The sequence below is a fragment of the Meleagris gallopavo genome, chromosome 1, assembly GCF_905368555.1.
Source record: "Meleagris gallopavo chromosome 1, MGAL_WU_HG_1.1, whole genome shotgun sequence".
In the NCBI taxonomy this organism is placed as follows: Eukaryota; Metazoa; Chordata; class Aves; order Galliformes; family Phasianidae; genus Meleagris; species Meleagris gallopavo.
In genome coordinates, this window is record NC_139404.1 from 1,377,940 (window position 1) to 1,395,213 (window position 17,274).

At 49.5% G+C, this 17,274-nt stretch overlaps 2 protein-coding genes across 4 annotated transcripts in view; one reads left to right on the forward strand and one right to left on the reverse strand.

Annotated features, from left to right (window-relative positions):
* The first annotated feature begins 88 nt into the window (after positions 1-88).
* GDI2 (GDP dissociation inhibitor 2) lies at positions 89-15,028 on the forward strand. The gene is made up of 11 exons (XM_010709346.2): positions 89-302; positions 6,566-6,673; positions 7,529-7,628; positions 8,325-8,459; positions 9,599-9,797; positions 10,133-10,264; positions 11,061-11,160; positions 12,111-12,282; positions 12,935-13,079; positions 13,896-13,950; positions 14,037-15,028. The coding sequence occupies exons 1-11, from the start codon at positions 258-260 to the stop codon at positions 14,190-14,192; spliced, it is 1,347 nt and encodes a 448-aa protein (XP_010707648.1). The 5' UTR covers positions 89-257; the 3' UTR covers positions 14,193-15,028.
* Positions 15,029-15,441: 413 nt separating this feature from the next.
* The window catches only part of TASOR2 (transcription activation suppressor family member 2), a 33,142-nt gene continuing 31,309 nt past the window's right edge, over positions 15,442-17,274 (reverse strand). For all 3 annotated transcript variants that reach the window (XM_031552621.2, XM_019613851.3, XM_085210677.1), the window contains exons 22-23: positions 16,819-16,994; positions 15,442-16,482 (exon numbers count right to left, since the gene is read on the reverse strand). In XM_031552621.2, coding sequence (XP_031408481.2) covers positions 16,364-16,482; positions 16,819-16,994 — 295 coding nt within the window. In that variant the 3' untranslated portion in view covers positions 15,442-16,363. The remainder of the gene's footprint in view (positions 16,483-16,818; positions 16,995-17,274) is intronic.

Here is a 17,274-nt window from a genome sequence, read left to right on the forward strand (position 1 = left end):
CGCCCGCCCCTTAGCGATGGCGCGCTTAGCCAATGGCGTGGCGGCGCGGCGGTGAGTGACAGCCGGGGGGGTGGGGCGGCGCGCGCGAAGCCACGCCCCTTTTCCCCCTCCCTCAGCGCGCTCTCCTCACGGCGGCGGCTCCATTTTCTCCGCTCCCGCGGCTCCTCAACGTCCGGTTCGCCTCAATCTTCGGCCGGCGGAGAGAGACCCCGTGAGAAACCTTTCCCTTTTTCCTTTCCTCCTTCTCCGCCGTCGCCATGAATGAGGAGTACGACGTGATCGTGCTGGGCACCGGCTTGACGGTGAGGAGGAACCGCCCCGCTCGGGCCTGGGCCCTGAGCCGCCGCCCTGCCGGCCCCGCTCCCTCGCAGCCCCCCTCCCTCACACAGCCGAGCTCATTCTTCCCTTCTCCCCCCGTTATCGCCTTGACTGCTTCACCATTCTTCACCGTTCCTTTCCTCAGGCTCCTGTTGTCCACCTTCCTCCCCCTCCCCCCCACACACCTATTTCACCTCATTCTCTCCCCCATCCCCTCTGCATATTGTGTTCTTCATCATCATTCTATGAGACTCCCTGCATCTCTCCTCCTCCCTCTAAATTGGGTCTGCCCACCCCGTTCTTATAGCACTGCTGTGTCCCCCTATAGCCCCCCATAATCCCAACCACGTCCCCATAGCATTGCTGTGTGCCCCCATAACCCTCCCATAATCCCAACCCCTTCCCCCATAGCCCCTCCCATAATCCCAACCCCTTCTCCCATAGCCCCCCCATAATCCCAACCCCTTCCCCATAGCACTGCTGTGTACCCCCATAACCCCTCATAATCCCAACCCCTTCCCCATGGCATTGCTGTGTATCCCCATAACCTTTTCCAATAACACTGCTTTGTACCCCCATAGCCCTCCCATAATCTCAACCCCTTCCCCATAGCACTGCTCTGTACCCCCTTAATCCCACCTCTTTCCCCATAGTACTGCTGCCTTCCTCCTATAGCTCCCCCAATCCCACCCCCTTCCCCATAGCACTGCTGCCTTTCCCCATAACCCCCCCATAATCCCATCTCCAATCCCATCTCCTATCCCATAGCCCCCCATAATATTATCCCTTTCCCTATAGCACTGCTGTGACCCTTATATTCCCCTGTAATCCTAACCCCTTCCCCATAATACTGCTATGTATCCCTATAGCCCCCCTATAATCCCAGTCCCTTCCCCATAGCATTGCTATGTACCCCCATAGCCCTTCATATTCCCTTTTTGGGAGGGGGGGGTCGTTCCCTATTCTCTGCCCCTAAGAAATGCAGTTACTTAAGGAGAGATGGGGACAACAAAGCGCTAAGGGAATGAATTGCATTACATTATTATTGTTATTATTATTGTGAACCATCCAGAGCCCTGAGCCCATCTTAGGGTGGAGGCAGCCCCGCGCACTGCTCCGCCTTTGCAGCCTTCAGCTCTCCATCCTGACTGCAGCAGGAGGGGGAGGGGGGGATGGGGATGCGGGTGAGCCCTGCACGCCTGTCAAATCCCTCTGCTTTCGTTATTTCTTTAATATTTCCCCCCTGCTCCGAATCTGTCCCACCTTTTGCTGCTGTTAACCCTTCCTGACAGCACTCGGGGTGAGGTGGGGGGGGGGGGTGGCAGCGGTGGGGGGAGGGTGGAGAGCAGCGCTGTGGCTTTGTCCTATTGTGGAGGATGCGGCCCCACACTGCTGCAGGCGGCTGAGAAGGAGAGAAAAGAACAGAAAAAAAAAATGGCAGCGCTGCTGCTGGTCGGGTTTCCTTCAGGTTTCTGCCTTCCTTCGAAGTGAGGAGATGCGCTGAGCTGCTGCTTGGTTTATCTGCTGTGCTTTTATTCAGGGCTTGGTGCTGGATTGCAGGTTGCAAATCGGAGGCATTGTCTGAAGAAGGCTGGGGAGGGGGGGGGAGAAAATCCAATATGGTGGAGAGGTTTTCCTCTCGTTCAAGCTTTTCCTGCTTTTGTTTCTTCCTGTTAATTGGTGGATGGACAGAGAGAGGTTGTGATATTTCCCCCACCCCATTTCCCCGTTTGGTGGTCATTGTAAATACAAATACGTGCGCTGTGATTGAGGGGAGGCACGGTGTCTGCTGACACACGGCTGAGGACAAAGCTGCTTTCCTATCTGGTTTCTCAGGGAAGAATTGTCACAAAACCACGATGTGGCACAAAGGAAATGTGCAGAGTGTGGGAGCGTTGTGGGGTGAAGCCAACTTTGTTGGTTGCTCTCATTCCTCTCTCTGCAGGCTCTTCCTTTGAGCTGTCAGGAATGACCTACAAGGCAAAACAAAACAAAACAAAATCCTTCTTCCCTCTGATAGGGACAGCTGTCCCCAGAAGCTGCATCTACCTTCACCGAAGCAGGACTTTTGGGGGAGATGAAATCTAATGAGCTTCTTTGGGCCTCCAATAGATGCGAGCGCCATTAAAATGTTAATTTATGCTTTAGAGGGAAGCTTGGTATCGAGTTGGTGAGCGCCGTGCTTAATTTCAAACTGACAAATGCCAACGTAGATTTGACAAAAGGCCTCTTGTGGAATCACTTGTGAGACGAGCTCGTGCTAATGATCAGCGATTGGGTTAGAAGGAATAAATTACATCTGGGTTCTGAGGTGAGCTGAGAGATTGCAGGACAGCAGCGTGTGCCGTGTGGCCTTTACCTCTGAAATGCCAATTAGAGCATGATGGGCTTCATCTGGACACGGTGCAGCTGGTGAGTTGGGATGTGCCTCATCCTATCTGACAGTCTGGTTGTGGTGTCAGGGCAGAGCCTGGTGCAGGCAGAGCACTGCCTAAACAGAGTGAGATGAACTGGAGATCCTGTTTGCTCAGTGCTGCCTGCTGGGCTGTGCCCATCTTTTGTGCTGCGTCTTCTGTCACTCATCCAATTCTTAGGGACTGATGTGGGGACAAAACCCATAGAACAGCCAACCCAGCCCATCTGGGAGACGCAGTGAACGTCTGATCTCTCCTGGAGGGATTTTCTTTCTCCTTCCAAAGTGAAAATCGGCTGGTGGTTATAAATAAAAGTCATTTATAAAAAAGGTGCAGATAAGTTTGTTGCTGTGGTCAGTTCTGACTGCATCCACAGGGCTGTGTGTGTGCACCAGAGTGTGAGTGCCATTTCTGATTGACCTGAAAGCATTCTGGGATGTTGCACTGGCAATGGCTTCTCTCCAATATCAATCTCTTCACCCAGTAACGAAGGCAGCGTGCAGACTGGGACTCCTGGCTCTCAATGCATCCCCTCTATCCTCTGATGCATGCTAATGGCAGTGCCAAGCTGTGTCTTGGGAGCACGGAGGGGGAAAAATAATCACAGCACATCTTTAATCCTGAATTACTGCTGATACTCCAGGCTTGCACATCAGGTATAATTAACCTCACAGTGCTCAGATTAGGGCACTGTGCTCCTCTCGAGCTCTCTGCACGTGGTGCAGTGCTGGCTATGGGCAGGTGTTTGTGTCTGCCTGCCCAGCACGGAGCTGCTCTTTCTCCCACACTGCAGATGCTGCTGGGAATGGCTTCTCAAACATACTCTTAACAGCTTTGAGGTGGTTATCTGTGCTCAGTGCAACAGTGGGATGCTGGATGTGAACGCTGAGCATAAAAGCAAATCACTCTGTCCAGCCCCAGCAGATGAACTCTGCGTTCCTGTGGGGTTTTCACTCGTTGCAGGCACTGCTATGCTGAGCTAAGCTTCTTACCTGCCAACTGCCTCACCATGTGAAAGCAGTGTAAATCCATCGCAGAGGTACGGATTCACTTTCTATAGGAGCAGAGAGGCCTGGCTCTTTGTTTTCACTTGTACAGGCACAGACCTTGCTGCGTAAGGACCTAGAAAGAGCATCAGAGTGGCAGTGAGGACTGAGCAGAGCATCCCTGTCCCTTGCATCATCCCCTGGTTGCCGAGGGCATTGCTTAATGCTCGCTGCTTTTGCAGCTCGTAGGGCCAAGCGGATCTTCCCTTTGGAGCTGTTGGATGAAACAACACTGGCTCAGGTTTCCATCGGTCTGTCTGAGCCTTTCTGAACTGCTGCCCTACTTGGAGAAAGTCCATAGAAACTCACTTTCTTCCCACAGTTTCTGGAGGTGTCTGCGTGCAGAAGGTTGTCTTGTGACCAGTTTGTGGCAGTGAAGGGAGCCACTGCTGTGTTTCCCCTCACTCCTGTGTTGTTGTTTTTTCCCATGGATTTGTATTCTGTGTGCTATACCTCTACATTTCTCAACCCCTGTTACACCGTAGAGCAGTGCTGCACACGAGATCGATTGCTGTAACGTTGCTGCCATTCATTGGGCAACATTATGCCATTGCTGGGAGCTGAGAGTGTCATAACCTGAACTGTCTGGAGCCACGGAGTGTAGCAGCACAGCATGACCAGCACTTGCACAGAGACTTTGTTCCAGCTGGACACCTGGACCACCCTCTGCTGTATCTTGCTGCCATTTTGCTGCCAGCAGCTGCTCAGTTTTACCCATTCGAGCAGGGTTTATGTCTAGAATACAATCAGAAAGCCACAGATTTGAACTCAGAAGCTTCCCTTTTTTTTTTTTTCCTCTTTTTTTCCCCCCAGTCTAAACACTCTCCAGCCCTTCCCTTATTGATGCAGCCTGTTTGTTTTCCTCCTTCCCCAACCCAAATGACACATCTGATGTTTCTGAGTGTGAGAACAGCTACAGCTGAACGCTCAGCCAGCAGAGCTGCCGAAAGGAATTGCTGAGCTGGGAGGATAAACCCATTGTGCATCCTGTGTGTTTGATGAATGTGTGCCATCAGCTCAGCGGCTGCGATGGGAAACGACTGCAAAGGCCTCCGTGGGATTCCAGCACTGAGAACTGTGGTGATAGGGTGAACCTGATAAGTGGGCCTTAATCACCATATCAGCATTTAATGGGGATGAAATAAGGTCGGAAAGGTAATCAAAGACCTCTTACTGCTACCCAGATTTGCTACAGAGTGATGCTGGCAGTGTGGCTTTCTGAAGAGATGCTCTCATGGGAAGCAGTGGGCGTGTTGTTCTGGGATGACAGGGCAACAGCAAACGCTTTGAAGATTCCTTAAATGGAGGAAGAAGGAAATCACCTGACATCTGGGCAGAAGAAAAGTAGCTTCTGCTGCCTTTACTGTATCTTCCAATTGATACTTTGAAATCTTGGAGGGCTCAGCCTGGCGGCTGGAAGATGTTCCAGGGAATCAAATCATTTCAGCAGATGGGACCAGCACTCTGATTTCTGGTTTCACAGAGGAGATCGCAGTGGCTAACGGTGATGCAACAGTCCTGCATTGCTTTGGTAGATCATTAACGCTTTGACAACCATAAAAGCCAACTGTACTTTCACTTGTGCAGTGCTTCCACGCTGTAAAGTTCGTGGCTCTCTCTGCTGGTGTTGTGAGACTGAATGTGTCTGCTGGGAGGATCTCTGCTTGTTGAAAAGCAGAGGGACCTTGTAGGGTGGGATCTGGAGCCCACAGAGGGTCTCGTGGTGGCTGAAGGAGCAGTGGATCGTGGAGAGGTTCTGTGGGAAGAAGTGTCCCATTCTGAGCGCAAACTGTTGGAAGTTACCTGGATTAAATGTGAAACTTGCTCTGCTCTTTGGGGCCTGAATTACTGTGGCATCCCATTGGTTATGAACTGGCAGGGCCTTGTTCCACCAGAACGAGCCCATAATTGAGTTTGAAAGGAGTTTCCTACACTCTGCAGCAGGAAGAAGTGATGGAGGAGGAGAGGTTTCCGTGCTCTGCAGATGCATGCAGGGTGATGAGGAAGACACAAAACGTGGATCTGTGCTGCAGGAGCCAGCTGCTGGTGCTGGATGTGTGACTTCCAGTCCAACCTTCCTGCAACGGGATGGCTTGGGGGTTGTTGAGATGTGGTTCATATCTACAAATTAGAATTAGAGAATATCCCAGTGGGAAACCCCAGGGATCAATTGAGTCTGACTCCTGCTCTCCTCTCCATCTCCTCTTTGGGCTGGACAACCCAAATGATAACGTTGGCAGAGGTTGGTGGAGGATGAACTCATTTCTCCTTTTGGAGGGAGCTGAGGCAGAACAGGCAAGATCAGTAAGTCTTCTGTGATGAGCCATCCCAGGCATGCAAGTAGGCAACTTCTTGTTGAGCGTTTTGGTTTGTGAAAGCCAGAGCTGGTGACCAGGTCAGTTGCAAAGTGGTGTTTTAGTAGGCATTCAACCATGCTAGTCCTGCAAGCTATGTCCTTCCAAGATTACTCTCAGCTTTCTGGTGTTGTGTTGGATGTAGCAGCTGATGTGCTGCTGAAAGTAATCTGGGTGCACACACAGCAAGGAGAGCAAAGTGTCACCAAGGTGGTAAAGCTCCCAAATGGCTTTATTTCTTCTTTGTGCTGCCTGTACCTTCTGAAAGTCGCTGCTGACCGTCCTGCGTGACCCAACATGGCAAATAATTAAGGACTGAGTTTTTGAGGATTCCTTCAAGGCAAGGTTTCGTATTCTTGCTGTCCCCTGTAAGTGGTGGTGCTGCCTGTCTGCAAGGATGAGCATCTTTTGCATCTTTTTGTTCCCTCTCTAGGAATGCATCCTCTCTGGGATCATGTCAGTGAATGGGAAGAAAGTCCTTCACATGGATCGTAACTCTTACTATGGAGGGGAAAGTGCATCCATTACACCTCTGGAGGATGTAAGTACAGAGTCCGACACCCAGCTCTTGTGTCCTCCTCGGGCACATAAAGGGGCTTTATTTCTGGCTGTCCTAGGGGTGGATTCCAAGTAATTACTCTTTAAGGGTTTCCTTAAGACTGTTTTGTGGTACCCCCACACCAGCTAATGGTGGGGAGGAAACCAAGGGGTGTGTTTCTGCTCGGTGGATAGTGCTTGTTTTCTGCACTTCTCAGTACATCATGTTTGAGTGATTGCTTGGCAGTGCAACACCCAGCAGCTGGACATTAAAGCCCCTCAGCTCAATCATTTCTGCAGTGCTTGGTGGTAGATGTTGGTCTAAAAAATGCTGTGTGTTCTCTGTGCCCCTGTGTGATGCAGGCTGTCTGAGCACATCTGGCCAGGTGGGCACTTCCTCACTTGGTTACAGGCTTCTGCAGTGAGATTGTGTAGTCCCTAAAGAGAAAGCACTGCTCTCTTTGCTGCTTAACTGGGTTAGAGACTTCAATTTGTTTCCCAGTATAAATACATGGAGGAATCTGTCCTCTTCTGAAGGATTTGGATCAAGTTACCTTTAGCTATGTAAAATGGTACTTTGGTTCAGCAGGTTGTAAATTGCCAAGCTTTTTAAGCTTTGGAGGAAGAGAGGATGGGTGAGCAAAATAACGCTGCCTGATTCTTATTGTAAGAGTTCACTGGATGTGCTTTGTGTGCTGCATCAAAGTCAGATTCAAAATGAAACCCTGGCCAAAAGCTTGCTGTGAAGAGCTTATGTTCTGTTGGGGAGATGTGAGGGTGGAAAGCGTGTGCCTGTGTGGGAGAAAGTATACACATAGATATTTCCTCTGCTACAATAAGTTTTATATTCTTTCCAAAGCTCTATAAAAGGTTTAATCTACCAGGAACTCCACCAGAATCTATGGGACGAGGAAGAGACTGGAACGTGGACCTAATTCCAAAATTCCTTATGGCTAATGGTAAGCAATACTGAGTTTTCCAATCTTGCCTCATAAGCTTAGCCTGGAACCTTCAGCTTGGAAAGAAATCAGCAGCCCTTCAGCTATCTGTGATTCTGTGATCTCTTGGGGAACTTGCTGAAGCATTGCAGAGCTGCTGGAATTTTGCTGCCCTTGATTTGCACACAGCCAGGTGTTCATGCAGCAGCTCCTGCTCTGTGATTGCTTTGGCTGTGGATTTCTCCAACTTAGAAGATGTCTCTGGCTCAAAGTGCGTGCAGCAGTGGCATGTTTTAAAGGTTTGAATGGTTGTTTTCCAAAGTCCTCTCAGTGTTTGCATTTCAAGCCAGAGCAGACTTTGCTAATCTGAATGGTGAGGGTGAGAAACTGCTGCAGCCCAAAGATGTGACCTTGTTTGTCATGCTGAGTGCAGATAAACTACAGAGAGCAGAGCAGCAGTGGATTAACGTGCTGCAGGATGGCTTTTACTCAGAGGGCTGATGGAAGCTGGAGTAACGATGAGGAGGCTGTGAACTGCCTGTAAGAAAACATTACAGCTGCCTAATAATAAACCTCTGCCACTCCCTGTCTGTTACACAAAGGTGTAAGAGCTGTGTGGGTGCAATGTGGAGCTCACAGCAAAGTGGTTGTGACTGCAGTGGATGAGCTGCTTGCTGAAGGCTGCTTCTGGTGACTTGTGCCAAACCTCTCTTACAGGTCAGCTGGTAAAGATGTTGCTCTACACAGAAGTCACTCGCTATTTAGACTTCAAGGTGATCGAGGGAAGCTTTGTCTACAAGGGAGGCAAGATCTACAAAGTTCCTTCCACTGAGGCAGAAGCCTTGGCATCCAGTGAGTAGCTGTGTTTTACTTTTTCCTCTACTGAGACTGTTGTTGCTAAATAAAGGCAAGACAGATCCATATATAAGGATAATTGATCTGTGCTGGTGTCAAAAAGAAATTTTTGGCTGTTCATGTGGTGGTGTGTGTAACTCCATCATTGTCACAAGTTATGCTTGATATGTAGCCCTTCTGCATCTACTCTGACTTGCATTGTGGTTCTTGGGCTTTCCTGAGCCTCGAGTTACTGTTTTCATGGAGCTTTCAGAGCAGGAGAATTTGGCACTATTTTAATTCATCCAGAGGTTACATTTGAGGCTTATGCTTCCCGTAAATATTTAATGTTGGTTCCTCAGTGGATGGGATGATGAGAAAAACGTTGCATTTGTCAGCAGACAAACCAGAATGACCGAGTCCACGTGGCACCAAGTCAGTCTTAATTGTTCTCAGCTGCTTACACTTCCCTCTTCACTGTAAAACTGCATAATAACTCGGTGATGTGCATTAGGAGCTAGCAGAGGGCAGCCCATTAGCTTCAGCTGCATGATGTATGTAGAACCACTGTGTGCTCCAGTGACTCCTGCAGATACAGCTCCCTTTATGCAGCTTGGGGAGCCTTCCTCACGCCAGGTTATTTCTGTGGCTGCTGTGAAGCAATCAGTTGTTCCTTCAGGTTGGCCCCACTGCTGCCTTGTCAGTAGTTTCTGAAGAGACTCAAACTGACAGAGCACAGAGGTGCGTTTGGTGCTGTGTTTCAGCAAGCCCTGTCTTGCTTCTCCAATTTGTAGAGGATTAAAACACATGAATGGTGCCTTGTGCAATCTTGCATTGGAATTTTGATGCCAGCAGTGCTTGCTAGCTCCTTGATGAGTCTGTGAGAGAGCCCAGCACCATTTGCTTTGGTGGCAGATGCCAAACACAGGTCTCTTTTTGGAAGCCCATGTCAGGCATTTCAGCAGGTCTGTTGGAAACTGCTCTCCAAGCTTTCCTGCAGTTGGAAGGAGCTGCGTGGAGCTCTCCTGCTGGAACAGAGAGCCTTGCTTAGCACCTGGGGCTGATATCTGTCTCACTGAGTGATGGCTGAAAAACTCAGCAGTTCGAGAAACCATTTGGTAGCTGTGTGAGTTCTGACAGAACATCTGTGTTTGTAGGCTTAATGGGTTTGTTCGAGAAGCGCCGGTTCAGGAAGTTCTTAGTGTATGTTGCCAACTTTGATGAGAACGACCCCCGGACTTTCGAAGGCGTTGATCCCAAGAAGACAACCATGCGTGATGTGTATAAGAAATTTGACCTGGGGCAAGATGTTATAGACTTCACAGGCCATGCCCTCGCCTTGTACAGGACTGACGAGTAAGTGTGGCTTCACTTCTCCCAATCAGTGAGCATTCAGAGCTCAGAACAGACCCTGTGGGTTGGGTATCTCACACAGCACAGCGTCAGGTGTGCGTGGGGTGGCTCCTCTGCTGATGAAGTGTTTAAATCTTGTGATATTTCTGGAGTTAATGCAATCTCACCTTCCTGAGCAACATTTGGTGATGCAGAGTGCTTTTCAGAAAGGGAAACACTCCCCGGTCAGATGGGGAAGGCAACGTGTTGGAAAGGGAAGTTTCCACTTTTCTGGGTGTATTTTTGCCTCAAGTTCTTGGTTTATGAAACAGTGCAAATCTTCTGACTTCCCTCTCCAGTTACCTAGATCAACCATGCCAAGAAACAATCAACAGGATTAAGCTCTACAGCGAGTCTCTGGCTCGGTACGGGAAGAGCCCATACCTTTACCCTCTCTATGGCCTTGGAGAGCTGCCACAGGGATTTGCAAGGTGAGAACCTGATTTTGGCTTCCAGTGTTTTCTCAGCCCTCCTGTGGCACCTGCTGGGGGGATGAGACCCAGCATGGCCTGTGGCGTGCATGCTGTAGGACTCTGTTATGCCAAGTGGATTCCTTCTAGCTGAATGCAGTGGCACCTGTAATTCACTCCCAACATTGATGCATTGCGGGGAGAATCATAGGATTGTAGAATCATAGAATGGCCTGGGTTGAAATGGACCACAATGATCAACCAGTTTCAGCCCCCCTGCTGTGTGCAGGGTCGCCAACCACCAGCCCAGGCTGCCCAGAGCCACATCCAGCCTGGCCTTGAATGCCTCCAGGGATGGGGCATCCACAACCTCCTTGGACAACCTGTTCCAGTGCCTCACCACCCTCTGAGTCAAAAACTTCCTCCTAATATCTAACCTAAACCTCCCCTGTCTTAGTTTAAAACCATTCCCCTTTGTCCTATCACTATCCACCCTCATAAACAGCCGTTCCCCCTCCTGTTTATGTGCTCCTTTCAAGTACTGGAAGGCCACAATGAGGTCTCCCCACAGCCTTCTCTTCTCCAAGCTAAACAAACCCAGTTCCCTCAACCTTTCTTCATAGTAAAGGTGCTCCAGCCCTCTGATCAGCTGCCTCTGAATGGCAGACAACATCTCCTATGTGGATGTTTAGGCAGCATAGTTTGAAGAGGTTTAAGTGCATGGTTTGTCCAAGCAGAATGGAAGCAAGGGGCTGGAAGGGTTGTTGGAAAGAAAGTAAAACCTGTGGGATGTGCTGAAGTGGTTTTACTCTTGCAGGCTAAGTGCTATATATGGAGGCACCTACATGCTGAACAAGCCCATTGAAGAGATTGTGATAGAAAATGGCAAAGTTGTTGGTGTGAAGTCTGAAGGGGAGGTATGGTACCCTCTGGTTCTTTCCTTATTCCTATTATTGCTGTCTTGCCTTTAAGTTGAGGCTGTCAGTCATCAATCTGAACAAATGCAGTAGAAAACCTCTCAGTTGAAGCTAAATTGTTTGGCTGGTGCCAGTTTGTTCATGTCGTGAGCTTAAGAAGTGCTGATAATCTTAATGTGAGGAGTACAATACAGTAATCCCACTTCTGGAGCCAGAATGATTCTCCAGGGAGCAGCAGTGTTGTCTTCTAAATAAACCAGGCTGGTAAAACTGGAAAGAAGCTGCTCACTGCTGTCTAACCTGGCTATGAAACCAGCTCTGCCCTTGACATTAAGGATTAGCTGCTCAGCCTACTGGCACACAGCCTTTCCACAGCTTCTTAACTCAGCAATATAAAACTAGCAAGAGTGCGGCGAGTTGCTTGGAAGCTATAAATGTGTTTGTAAATGGAGTTGGAGCTTCACAGGACAGTTTAGCACTCCCTGGTAGGGTAACGTGTCCCTTCTGGGCACGGGTGATGTATCCCAGCTTGCAGCAGAGGTGATAATCTGTGCTGTAAGACTGATGTGCCCAAGTGCAGGCTGCCTGCAGGCTTCAAAATTGGTCAAATGTGAAACTATTACCATGGTAATGAGGTATAATGTGAAACGGTAAGTTCTTATCAGTTTGATTCAGCCTTGACCACAGCACGTTACGGTCCTAGACTGGAACGACCAGGCTCTGTAACGGTAAGAGCTTAATTATGCACTGAGTAACGAGGGGGAGATGTGATCAGTCACACAGCTCTGTGTAGTAGGGGCTGTGATTTGTGCCGAGCTGGAGCATGCAGCCAAATACAACCCTCATGCAGCTGGGGACAGAACAACCACCTCAGATTACTGCCATCCCTCCCCCAAAGTCCGCGTGCTGTACAGCTGTGCACCTCCATACATTGCTGCCTTTCTCTGCAGGTTGCTCGCTGCAAACAGCTCATCTGCGACCCCAGCTACGTCTCGGACCGTGTCACAAAGGTTGGCCAAGTGATCCGGGTAATCTGCATCCTGAGCCACCCCATCAAGAACACGAACGATGCCAACTCGTGCCAGATCATCATTCCACAGAATCAGGTCAATCGGAAATCAGGTGTGTGGAGAGCAGCGACGCTCAGAGTTTGTGCACATCCCTGGAAGGAAGATGTATTTCGTGCAGAACTTGTGGCACATTTCATGCTCTTTTTCTGGAGAGGTGCCTCTCAGTGTGCATTCCCTCCAGGGAAAGCTTCCTGGCTTCCTTCTGGACCATGCAGTGCTCACATAAAGCCTTCTATTCCCCACATGGCTCTGCTTTTCTGCTCCCTGGCCTTGTTCAGTGTCACTGCTTCTGGGCACCTCTCAGTTCCTTAACTCCTGGTGGCAGCTCTGTGCCACTCCAGGAAGCTGCTGCAGCTTTGCAGTGGCACCTTTGTATGCTGGAATATTAATTACATTTTTCCTGATGTGTTTAAGCATGCAAACCAATGTCTGGAAGTCCTTTGGGCTCCAGCAAGGCTGCATTTCAGCTATGTCTGTGTGAGAGAGAGAAAGAGGAAAGTCTGTGTGCCTGTGGTCACAGTGCCACGTGGTGAACCCCAGGAGAAGTGGGTGGAGTGTGTGGAGGCTGAGGGCTGTGTGCAGGATAGAGAGAAATGCAGCATTAGGGGAACAGGAAGGAGTGTGGGTGAAACAGGGGGTTTGGGATGGGGCAGGCCTGATCACCTGGCTTGTCCTGATCTGCTGCTGTGTGCTTCCTTCTCCAGATATCTACGTCTGCATGATCTCCTCTGCACACAACGTGGCAGCGCAGGGGAAGTACATCGCCATCGCCAGCACTACTGTGGAAACCGCGGACCCAGAGAAAGAGATCAAGCCGGCCTTGGACCTCTTGGAGCCCATTGAGCAGAAGTAAGCACACAGCAAACCCTTTCTGCCCCTCCTCACCTTCCACACTGCAGCAAGTGGCTGAGGACAAAGGCAGAGAATCACAGAATGGCCAGGGTTGGAAGGGACCTCAAGGATCATGAAGCTCCAACCCCCCTGCCACAGGCAGGGCCACCAACCTCCCCATTTAATACTAGACCAGGGCCCCATCCAACCTGGCCTTGAACACCTCCAGGGATGGACGGGGCATCCACACCTCTCTGGGCAGCTGTTCCAGCACCTCACCACTCTTATGGTAAAGAACCTCCCACCCTGACATCCAGCCTAAATCCTCCCTCCTTCAACTTCAAACCATTTCCCCTTGTCCTGCTGTTATCTTGTAAAGAGTTGACTCCCCTCCCGTTTGTAGGCTCCCTTTAGGTCCTGGAAGGCTGCAATGAGGTCACCCAGCAGCCTTCTCCATGCTGAACAAGCCCAGCTCCTTCAGCCTGTCTTTGTAGTAGAGGTGCTGTAGCCCTCTGCTCATCTTTGTGGCTCCTCTGGACCCTCTCCAACAGCTCCCTGTCTTTCCTGTACTGGAGGCCCCACACCTGGATGCAGTGCTGCAGACGGGGCCTCACGAGAGCAGAGCAGAGAGGGACAATCCCCTCCCTGTCCCTGCTGGCCACCCCTCTGCTGATGGAGCCCAGGCCACCATTTGCTTTGAGACCTGAATGTCTTTCAGCTTCACAGAGATGCCGAAATCCTGAATTCCCTCTGCGCTGGGCGGAGCAGTGACCTCTTATTCAGCCCTTCTTACTCGAAACCCACGCTGAAGCAGCTTTCTTTTCCTCCTTCCAGGTTTGTTAGCATCAGCGACCTGTTTGCACCGACCGACCTGGGAACTGAGAGCCAGGTTTGTAAGGGCTGTGCCCAGGGGTGGTGGTGTGCGAGGAGAGCTTTGGTGCTGTAACTGCTGCCTCTTTTTCCTTCTCCTTCCAGATCTTCATTTCTCGCACCTATGACGCTACCACTCACTTTGAGACAACGTGCGACGACATCAAAGATATTTATAAGAGAATGATGGGATCAGAGTTTGACTTTGAAGAGATGAAACGCAAGAAGAACGATATCTATGGGGAGGAGGAGCAGCAGTAATGAGAGTCTCTAATTAGGAGAAATTAAATCGGCTAATATGAATATATAAGGAACTTAATGAACACTGTATGAAATTCAATATTGTAAGGCCTGCTTTTGTAATCCCATCTCTGAGAGATTGAAGAGTACTGCACTGGTAATGTTCCCCTTTTGGATATCATGTGTTAATTATTTCATTCTAGTAGGGCTGCTGTCCAGAATCTGGCAAATTACTGATTTAATGACTAACCTTTAAGTGAAAGGCAGACTGAACTATTTTTTATTTTTTTTTTGCAGACGTAGATGTTGGTGCAGATTGAAATAACTCATTGACAGCTGTGTTCTTACCTTGTATTTTTAATCATTTGTAAACATCCTTCACAATTATGTGCTTCTGGTGAGCTAGTAGACGTGACGGTTGTCACTCAAACCTGATATCAAGGAAAATAGAAACTGAGCACTCCATTATTGTGGACAGCATCCCTTGAGTCTCTCTCCCATCAATCTTAACTCTGTGGCAAAGTTGTATTATGGACAAAGACCACATCTATTGTAGCAGCAAATGTTGGCTTAGTTCTGGGCACGGAACTTAACCTCCACTTAAGCTTCTAAAACTGTTTACATCGGTTGGGACACAGCTGTGCCTAAGGCTCCTTTGTGTTTTAATCTTAATAAAATTGAGAGAACAAATTACAGAGCAGGCAAGATGTGGGAGTATTTTCTGAACCCCGGTGGCTTCTGGGACGGACCAAACGGCACTGCGGTATTGATATGACAGAGCCTGTGTGCTTCTTGTGTCTCCTGAAGGCTCCAAATGATTTCTGTACTGCGAAGTAAAGCCAAATTCTGGAAAACCAGTCCTGTGCTCTGGTCTGATTCACTTCAGTTGCACGAGCAGCATCGCCTCTTTGAGATCCCTCGGATTTCTGCTCGCTAGGGTGAAACGTGAGTGGGGCAGAGCATTTCCTACTCAAAAAAGGGGCTCGGATGTCCTCAGTTTGGCTTTTGACGGGAGGAGATGCAGCAGCAAAGCCTGGAGCTGAGGTAGGCACAGCGTGCTCTCTCCTTGCAGCCACCCCCTAGCGCCTACATGTAGAAACAACACCTGCCTACAGCAGTAGTAATAATTCCTGCTGCTGTGATTCCTTTGCAGGGTGCTGATGTGGCTTCAGATATTGCTTACTTTAGGAGCACGTAAGAAAAGTCAATGGAACAGCTTTGCCCCGCTCTGAACTGCTGGGTTTGTACAGGTAGGGAGAAGGTCCATAGGAAAGCTTCAGGCTTTTATTAGTCAAACTATGTACAAAGTCATCCTGTACAGTTGATGTTATTTCATTAAAAAAAAAAAAAAAAAAACAACAAAGGACAAATGTTCTCCACGTGAAGACAGAGGGTATCTTACAAAGGTCCTTAGTGCTGTTTTCTTCATGGTGCACACGGATCTGAGCTACTATAAATAAGAGGTTCTTTTCCAGCACTTACAGGACTTTCCACCTGCTGAAGGAGACTCACATCCCCATAATGAATGGAGCCCAGAAGCAACGTGGGTGACTTGAAATGTAGTGTAGAGCGGATTTCTGCTTCCCCAGAGTCGGACAATGGTCCCCAAATGGCATTTGAAATAAACCTCCTCCCCTTATCCCCTTACCCCCCCCCTCCCTTTACCCTTCCCCCAGCATCCAACACATGCATTTGTGTACAGTAACAGTCATGTGGAAAGCCAGAGCTCATAGTATTGCTTCTACCCCTCAAGTAAACCGCATTTTGTTTTCCTATTTTTTTTCCTTGTCAGCTGCACTAATTACTTAAAACCACCACAATAACTTAAAAACTGTAACATTAACGTAATCTCTGTCCTACGCCCAACTCGATGGCAGGAAGCAAATCTGCAAGAGGATTTGCACTGAGCCATCTTTAAATAATTCCTATATACAGAACTGAAGCCACCCTTCCCCCGCCACTGTGTGCTTTGAGACTGTCCTTTGGAGGGCTGGAAGACCCCAAGCAGAACTGTAGGGCTCAGAGAGGAGCTGCCCCATAGCACAGCTTTGTCACCTGCAGGACAGAGATGTTGGCATGTGTTCTTGCTGCGTGCCAACTCCCTGCCAGCCCCCAGGAGCTGCTCCTGGTGTTCTTCATCCCATCCCTATGCCTCAATCTGCAGCCTGGGGGGGTCGATCTCAAGCTCACTCTTACCAGCAGCTTCTCCTAAACGGGACAGCCACTTTCTGTGCCATCCCCAGGAAGGTGCTGATGTTGGCCACGAGGATCCCTTTGTTTTCAAAGACGTCTCTACTGATGCTGGGCTTTTCTGCAAAAAGAGTGGCACTGTAATGCAGATGTGCAGACGAGATTCTTCTGAAAGCTACAGAAAATACCCCCAGATCCCACCGCAGTTATTCTGTTTTGCAGATTAATGGGAGAGCTTCCCAGCCTCAGCCAAGAATGTGTGACACAGAGCCATCCCCGGGCTCAGAATAACTGCCAAAATTGAGCAGACCTCCCCCAAAAATCTATTTGTTTTGCCTGTTACTGCACTGACTCACGGTGCAGAGCTGCTTACCCACACTTCAAATCAGCCATTGCAGCAGCAATGAGAGCTGAATGAGGCAGTATTTGTCAGGGGGTGCCTGGAGCCTGCCCTCACCTGTGAGATACACCGCAAACCTGGCGCTGACGTGCTGGACCTGCAGGTTCAACAAGCACTTCATGTACTCAGATCTGGAGGACGAGCTGGAATCGCACGCGTGGTAGTGCAGCACCTCAATGAGGTCTTGGCATGACTTCAGGATCAAGTTCTTCCTATGGGCGTTGGCATCCACCCTGCAGGGAGAGGGGCACAGCTCGAGTCCTCGCCAAAACGTGCTGCCCAAAGCTTTGAGACACCTCCATGCCATAACTCAGCTGGCTGAGAAACCAGGTCTTAAAAACTACTGTGTGCTCAGGGTGGAGAGGATCAGAGCTCTCCCCATTTGTCACAATATTTTCTGCTCAGTGAGAACAAACCAGCTCATGTGCCAAAGAGAGGGTGAGCTGCCTTATGGAGATGCAGCAGGGTGCACAGGGTGACTGCCAGAGCTCTACCTCATCTGGGATCATGTGC

Bases quoted from the DNA above. Each gene is read 5' to 3' on its own strand.
- GDI2 (XM_010709346.2), top strand. From the start codon at position 258: ATGAATGAGGAGTACGACGTGATCGTGCTGGGCACCGGCTTGACG. The intron at 303-6,565 runs GTGAGGAGGAAC...TTCCCTCTCTAG, and splicing joins TGCTGGGCACCGGCTTGACG to GAATGCATCCTCTCTGGGAT. The intron at 13,080-13,895 runs GTAAGCACACAG...TCCTCCTTCCAG, and splicing joins TTGGAGCCCATTGAGCAGAA to GTTTGTTAGCATCAGCGACC.